Genomic DNA, 9,034 nt, shown 5'->3' on the forward strand with positions numbered 1-9,034 from the left:
CAAAAATAATTTTTAAAAAATCCAGGCCTTATAAATAATTTTTAAAAAATCCACGCCATATGCTACACCCTCAAAAATAATTTTTAAAAAATCCACGCCTTATGTAGACTCTCAAAAATAATTTTTTAAAAAATCCACGCCTTAAGACCCTTAAATATTTGTTTTACTATTTTTATTGTTCATATTCCACATTTACTAAGTGCGGAACTAATCGGTGCAAATTACTACGGACTGTGAGCTCTATTAGCAAACGATTGTGAAAAAATGTGAATTTAAAAAAAAAATTACTCCCAAGGAGTCCAATTTCTCTTCCATTCCGATTTATTCCTTCATGGCGCCCAACAGTGTATTGTACGAAAAGGCGGTGCGATATATCTGAAAGAGACAACAATTATAAATGCATCTAATACGGAATCTGCAATTAAACCCCCCAACACCAAGGACTCACATAAACCAATAGATTACGATCCAATTCAAAAAATAGCCCCCTCAAGGCAGCATCCTGCTGAGATCTCTGCAAGGGGAATATCATCATTTTCTTTTCGGATGGTCGCATTTTCTCCCATGGGAATTTCGAATAAATATCCGAACAAAGCATTTCATTCTAGAAATCAGGAGAAAAAAAATAGAAAACAAAAAATCAAATTTCCGAACTTTCAGAGAACATAAATTCGCCCTCCCTCCCACCTACCTCCGTTTTAATTTTCTCTCCACCAAAACAGTAGATCATCATTTGAATACTGATGGCGGTGAAAACCATGGCATTAAAGGGTATCATCCGTTTGTCGGAACCATTGTTGAGGGTGAATATCAAGAAACACATTTGCAGGCAACTGAAGGCCACCTCGGCCCAAAATATTTGACCAAAAATATCATTCAGGGCATCAACGAAGGCCAGGGTTTTATTGTGATAACGAACAATGGCTCCGACATCAGCGACGAAATCTTCATGATTGCTATCCTCATCGATTTTCCGGGCTGCCCTTTCTACCTTGATGCGTAGTATTCGAAAATGTCCCGATACAGCATGTATAAGCCAGCCGAAGAGGGTATCTATGCCAATGGTCCAACACAGCAGGGTATAGACATAGATCACGGAGAGTATGTAGTTGAGGATGAATATCGGTATGCCCAAATGTTCATAGGGGAATCTGAAATAATAAAAGAATATTTTTTAAGATTCACGCCTTATGGTAGACCCTTAAAAATCCACGCCTTATGGTAGACCCTTAAAAATCCACGCCTTATGGTAGACCCTTAAAAATCCACGCCTTATGGTAGACCCTTAAAAATCCACGCCTTATGGTAGACCCTTAAAAATCCACGCCTTATGGTAGACCCTTAAAAATACACGCCTTATGGTAGACCCTTAAAAATCCACGCCTTATCCATACCTTAAAAATCCACGCCTTGAGGTATGCCTTGAAAAATATTGTCTAAAAAATATCCACGCTTTGAGGTATGCCTTGAAAAATATTGTCTAAAAAAATCCACGCCTTGAGGTATGCCTTGAAAAATATTGTCTAAAAAAATCCACGCCTTGAGGTATGCCTTGAAAAATATTGTTTAAAAAATCCACGCCTTGAGGTATGCCTTGAAAAATATTGTTTAAAAAATCCACGCCTTGAGGTATGCCTTGAAAAATATTGTTTAAAAAATCCACGCCTCGATGTATGACTTGAAAAATATTGTTTAACAAATCCACGCCTTAAGGTATGCCTTGAAAAATATTGTTTAACAAATCCACGCCTTAAGGTATGCCTTGAAAAATATTGTTTAAAAAATCCACGCCTTGAGGTATGCCTTGAAAAATATTGTTTAAAAAATCCACGCCTTGAGGTATGCCTTGAAAAATATTGTTTAAAAAATCCACGCCTTGAGGTATGCCTTGAAAAATATTGTTTAAAAAATCCACGCCTTGAGGTATGCCTTGAAAAATATTGTTTAAAAAATCCACGCCTTGAGGTATGCCTTGAAAAATATTGTTTAAAAAATCCACGCCTTGAGGTATGCCTTGAAAAATATTGTTTAAAAAATCCACGCCTTGAGGTATGCCTTGAAAAATATTGTTTTGAAAAATCCACGCCTTGAGGTATGCCTTGAAAAATATTGTTTTGAAAAATCCACGGCTTTAAAAATCCGCACTTACTCCCCATCAAATGGCAATTTCAATGTGACCTCCATCCCCTTCAGATTTTCATAGCTCATAAAAATTATCGGTATCGAAATGGAGAGTATCACCGAGGCCACACATGCCGTCGAGTAGATATTTCCGATGACTTTGGAAAAACGATTTTGCGAAAGCCAGGTTTCTCGCTCCTCTTCATTGGCTGAAACAGAAAAAAATCGATTCGTATTAATATCTCCGGGTTTCCAAAATGGAACTGGAACTTACCCCTGGTGGCCAACAAATTCATATCCCAAATTAATTTCAATAAACGATTCGATTTGAATATCAATATTGATACCTTCAACATTAGCAAGGAACCTTGATTGAACATCGAAAGGGCAGCACTGGCCTTATCGATTTCGACACCGAAAATATGGACCGCATATAAAATTAGACCATATTGCAGATAGGTGGTGATGCTGCCATAGATGAGGAATTTTCCACGATTGTTGAGGAAATCTTTGCCCTTAATGGCTCCGATATCTAAACCGACACGAATTAGAGCCCTATATTGCACATCTAAAAATTCTAAATCTTGGCGAGCCTCGTTATTCTGCATTACGGCAGGAGAGAGAGAGAGTTAGGCAACCTTTTTCAACGGACGTAAGAATGAATATGACTTATGTGAGTCTTACGGGTCCCGATTATCATCTCTCAAGGTGTAAAGTGTCACCGCCAGACTATAATTTGCGAACATTCTAATTTTCGGGGCGTTTTATTTATTTTTGCAGGACAATATTTGATGACAGGTATTAATTACAATTGCGGATACGAAAGGAGGTGGTCTATTTATTTGGAGGTTATATCCGAAAAAAATATATTTCCACACTGCGAATGACTTTAGCCTGCCTGCACGTGAACCAAATGCGAACATAGGCTCCCACATATTTTGTCTACGAAGTTTTATTTTGCAGGACCAGACATGCAAAGGAAAACTTTTTCAAACCAAAACAAACATTAAAAATTTATTATTTTTCATTGCATACTTCCAGGCGTGGATTTTTGTACCTTTTTCTGATTTTTTTGCATAAAAATTGAAAATGTCGTAAACGTCACAAATTTGTATAAAATGTCAAAATCTTATAAAACTGAAAAAATATGTATATGGTGTATATTGGCCATTAGTACAGTTTACGACATAAAAATGACAATTGTCGTAAATGTCACAAACATGTATAAAACCTAGAAATCGACAAAATTTTGATGTATTCTAACTAAAATAATTTTTGTGAAGATAATTCTTAATGTTTGGCGTAAAAAATTAAAATGTCGTAAATGTCACAAACATGTATAAAACGTCAAAAACATATTAAGACTGAAAAAAATATGTCAGATTTCATTGGATATTAAAGGAAATGGTGACTATTTGCCATTAGTACAGTTTACGACATAAAAATTACAATTGTCGTAAATGTCACAAACATGTATAAAACCTCGAAATCGACAAAATTTTGATGTATTCTGACTCAAATGATTTTTGTGAAGTTAATTCTTAATTTTTGGCGTAAAAATTTGAAATGTCTTAAATGTCACAAACTTGTAGAAAATGTCAAAAACCTATTAATAATGGAAATTAACATCAAATTTCATTGGAAATCATTGTCAAATGGTCTATATTAATCAAAATTTCAGTTTACGACATAAAAATTACAATTGTCGTAAATGTCACAAACATGTATAAAACCTTGAAATCGACAAAAAATTTATGTATTCTAACTAAAATAATTTTTCTAAAGTTAATTCTTAATTTTTGGCGTAAAAATTGAAATGTCGTAAATGTCACAAACTTGTATAAAATGTCAAAAACCTATTAATAATGGAAAAATAAGATCTAATTGCATTGGAAATCAAAAATCATTGGTAAATGGTCTATATTAATCGAAATTTTAGTTTACACCATACAAATTACAATTGTCGTATATGTCACAAACATGTATAAAATGTCGAAATCGACAAAATTTTGAAATATTTTAACTAAAATAATTTTTGGGAAGTCAAATCTTATTTTTTTGCGTAAACAATTTTAATGTCGTAAATGACAGAAACTTGTATAATATGTCAAAAACGTATTAATAATGGAAAATATGATCAAATTTCATTGGAAATCATTGTCAAATGGTTTTTATTAGTCATAATTATAGTTTACGACATAAAAAATTAAAATTGTCGTAAATGTCACAAACATGTATAAAACCTCGAAATCGACAAAATTATCATGAATTTTAACAAAAACAATTTTTGTAAAGATAATTCTTAATTTTTGGCGTAAAAAATTAATATGTCGTAAATGTCACAAACTTGTATAAAATGTCAAAAACCTAATAATAATGGAAAAATAAGGTGTAACTGCATTGAAAATGAAAAATCATTGGCAAATGGTCTATATTAGTCAAAATTTCACTTTACGACATAAAAATTACAATTGTCGTAAATGTCACAAACATGTATAAAACCTCGAAATCGACAAAATGTTGATGTATTTTAAGTGAAATAATTTTTGTGAAGTTAATTCTTGGGGAAAACAATTTACATGTCGTAAATGTCACAAACTTGTATAAAATGTCAAAAACCTATTAATAATGAAAAAATAGATCTAATTGCATTGGAAATCAAATAATTTGGTCTATATTAGTCAAAATTTCAAAAATTACAATTGTCGTAAATGTCACAAACATGTATAAAATGTCGTAATCAACAAAATTAACATGAATTTTAACACTAATGATTTTTATGAAGCTTATTTTTTATTAAAAATTCACAATATAACATTTTTTTAGGTTTTTGACATAAATTTGTAAATGTGGTAAATGTCATAAACATGTATAAAACCTGTATAAAACTTTTAAAAATTAATAAAAACTAAAAATTTTACTTTTTTATCATTGAAAAAGGTTTAGTGTAGATTTTTGTTGGTTTTTTTACCAACAAATTGCAAATGTCGTAAATGTCGCAAACCTGTAAAAAATGATCAAAAGTAGTAATTGTTACAAAATATTGTGTTTCTACACAAAAAATATTCAGTATAGACATATTCATGGATTTTTGACAAAAATTTACCAATGTCGTAAATGTCATAAACCTTGTATAAAATGTATAAAAACTACTAAATGCTACAAAATTGTGTTGCTAACACTAAAAAATATTCACATTCATATTTTTTGGGGGTTTTTGACAAAATGTCGTAAATGTCAAAAACTTGTAAAAAATTACTGAAACATAATAAATTGATAAAATTATTTCATTCGTTGAGATTAATACATAAAACGATTATTTAGAGTTTACGACAGAATCTTGCAAATGTTGTAAATGCCAGAAACCTTTATAAAACGTATGAAATGTGGTATAAAATTCAAATTATTATTCGATATATTGAAAAATGTTTAATACAGATATAAATATAGGTTTTGACAATATGTTGCAAATGTCGTAAATGTCAAATACGTGTATAAAACACATGAAAGTTGTAAAAATTAAAAATTTGTAATACCTTTCTCAGCATATGTTTAAACAAACAATATTTTCGATTTTTAACATAATTTTCCAGAATGTCGTAAATGTCAAAAACATGTGTAATATGTATAAAAACCATTAAAAATTGGAAATTATTTTTTTCTTCTCTAGAAATATTTAATTTAGGTATATTTTGAGATTTTTGACAAAATTTTGCGCATGTCGTAAATGTCAAAAACGTGTAAAAAATGCATAAAATCTGTTACAAATAAAAAATACGAAATGTTAATGACCATAAAAGAATATACGAAAATCATTTTAGATTTTTGACATAATTTTCCAAATGTCGTAAAAGTCAAAAACCTGTATAAAGGGTATAAAAGCTGTAAAAACATCAAAAATATAAATTACTTTGTCCCTAAAAGAATATAAGAAAATTATTTTAGAGTTTTGACATAATTTCCCAAATGTCGTAAATGTCAAAAACCTGTATAATATGTATAAAATCTAATAAAGATTCAATATACTACTCTACTTTCCCAGAAATTTGTATTTTAGGCAAATTTTGAGATTTTTGAGAAAAATTTTGCGTATGTCGTAAACCTGTAAACCTGTAAAAAAAATTTGCGTATGTCGTAAACCTGTAAAAATGTATGAATTTAAAATTTATTGTTTTATTTGTCAACAACTTTTTCTAATGTATTATTTTTGGGTTTTTAACAAAATTTCGCGAATGTCAGAAACTTATAAAAAATCTATAAAAACATTAAAAATTAAAAATATTAAATATTTTTGCATTATATATTTTTAAAAAATGATTTTGGAATTTTTGACAAATTTTTGCGTATGTCGTAAATGTCGTAAACCTGTAAAAAACGTCCAATTTGTAAAATTTTAACGTTTTCTCTATCATAAATATTATAAAATGATAAATTTATGCTTTCAACTGTAAAATGGCTAATGTCGTAAATGTCGCAAACATGTAAAAAATGTACAAAACTTTGTAAAAACGCAAAAATTTGAAAATGTTTGTAGAAAAGTTAACAAAGATGTTTCCCAGGAATTTTGGACAACATTTTGCGTATGTCGTAAATGTCATAAACCTGTAAAAAAGGTATAAATTGTAAAATTTTAATATTTTCTCTATGGGAAATCACATAAAATGCTAATTTTATGCTTACAACTGTAAAATACCTAATGTCGTAAATGTCACAAACATGTAAAACATGTATAAAACCTTGTAAAAATCAAAATTTTGAAATTTTTTGCAGAAAAATTAACAAAGAAGTTTCCCAACAAATTTTTGACAACATTTTGCGTATGTCGTAAACCTTTAAAAAACTCTTAATTGTGAAATTTTTATATTTTCCTTATAGGAAATCACATAAAATCATTATTTTATGCTTACAACAGTAAAATACCTAATGTCGTAAATATGTAAAAAATTTATAAAACTTTGTAAAAATGCAACATTTTGAAATTTTTATGAAAAATTAATCAAGAAGTTTTCACAGGAATTTTTGACAAAATCTTGCATATGTCGTAAATGTTGTAAACCTGTAAAAACATTTTAAATATAAAATTTTAATATTTTCTGTATAGGAAATCATATAAAATGATTTTATTCTGGCCACAATAGTAAAATACAAAATGTCGTAAATGTCACATGCATGTAAAAAATGTATAAAAATATGTAAAAAAATTAAAATTTGTGATTATTTTTTCGAAAATTATTGAAAATCTGTCCTACTTTCGTGGTGCATTAACCTCCAATACCTCTCTAACCACTTAACAAGTCACATATTATGGTTTACATTCACTTAAATTCTTTAAAACAAGTAGCTTTATTTGTTGCTTAATTAAAATACCAATAACAACACCAAACAAATGAACGAACTCTTCTTATTTCAGAATTTTGTTTTTTTTTAATTTTTTTTTTCGAATTTTTGTTTAATAGCCATAGCCCATAACCAATTAACACTTCATTTTCATAGGCCCGCTTACAATTAGAGCCCAGTTACACGGTGTAGAATAAACAACGCACAACCAATATGCTGAATGTCACTTCACATGGTCGGACGAACGGACGGCCGTTTGTTATTGCGACGAAGTTGACGATGAAGATGAGTCGGAATTTAAAAAAAAAAAAAAAAAAATTAAATAATAACCGCTATGCTACCTTAAACATGAGCTTAACGAACTTGCTATTCACACACAGCTAGCCGGTCGTCTAGTCGATTCCGATTTCCGTTTCGGTTCAGGGTAACAAATGTTTACATTGATCTGAGAGAGATCGCCAGATTTCTGAGTTCAGTTTTTTTTTTCAAACATAAAAATAATTTTAATGTTTATTTTAACAATCATGTTTTTTGTTGTAATCGGTGACAACAACAAAGCGATTAATTTTTTTCCAAATGACAATGACAACCAGAACTCCACACAGCGTGGAGAATGATGAGTAGCCGTTCTAACTAAAAATTAAATATCCGATTAACATTGAAATGGTAACTGAAAGTTTATACATACATTCATAATACATGCTACAACAATGAGAGGTGGAAAGGGAAAAGGGGGCTGTGGGGGGAGGGAAGTGTATCCCCCTAAAAAGTATTTGTTTTTGATTTTTTAGAATTAAAATTTTTGGGCGACGCTGACGACAAATAAACAAATTTACTTTCTAAATTCCTAATAGGAATATGTGTGTGTGTATGTGTTTATTAGATTAATAAATATATGTACAATAAATTAGAGACAATTGAACGAAAAATTATAACCAATAATCTAGGAAGTGATAGTTTTTATTTTGTTTAAGAACATAAAATGATTTTAATTTTTATGTAAATTTTTTACGCCACATAACCTAACATTCACACAGAGAGCATTGAAGGTCTGGGGAGAACATGGATTTTTTTAAATTATTTGAGAATTTTTTTAAAAACCAATGGACCCTAATTTTTAAATGTTAACATAATAATAATGACTTTTTTACAGGTTTTTGACATTTACGACATGTCCAAAATTAGTTACAAATTCCGAAAATAAACTTTCAATAAATATTTGCGGACGACGGAAATTTAAATTTGTATTATAGGCATTAATACGTTTTATACAGATTTTTGACATTTACGACATGCGCAAAATTTCGTCAAAAAGCTAAAAAAGTATATATCTAAAAATAAAATGACAACAAAAATAAATATTTTTAATTTTAAAATGTTTTAGGCGTTTTTTTACAGGTTTTTGACATTTACGACATACTCCAGATTTTGTCAAAAACACAAAAATAATATTTTATTAACATATAATGACAATGGAAATGATATTTCAAATTTCAAACGGTTTTATACATTTTTTACAGGTTTTTGACATTTACGATATTTGTATAAGCATATATAATATTTGTATAAGCATATA

The 9,034-nt window shown here is 29.5% G+C and overlaps 1 protein-coding gene across 1 annotated transcript; it reads right to left on the reverse strand.

Annotated features, from left to right (window-relative positions):
- Positions 1-300: 300 nt before the first annotated feature.
- On the reverse strand, positions 301-2,729 carry LOC133332736 (odorant receptor 1a-like). Its single transcript, XM_061541112.1, has 5 exons — positions 2,396-2,729; positions 2,150-2,330; positions 692-1,151; positions 449-604; positions 301-375 (listed from the first exon to the last, which is right to left on the reverse strand). Exons 1-5 carry the CDS (start codon positions 2,727-2,729, stop codon positions 322-324), a joined length of 1,185 nt encoding a protein of 394 aa, XP_061397096.1. The 3' UTR covers positions 301-321.
- Positions 2,730-9,034: the final 6,305 nt, after the last annotated feature.

The sequence above is a fragment of the Musca vetustissima genome, unplaced genomic scaffold (assembly GCF_032173495.1).
Source record: "Musca vetustissima isolate MV318-11 ecotype Yass unplaced genomic scaffold, APGP_CSIRO_Mvet_v1 utg168540, whole genome shotgun sequence".
NCBI lineage: Eukaryota > Metazoa > Arthropoda > Insecta > Diptera > Muscidae > Musca > Musca vetustissima.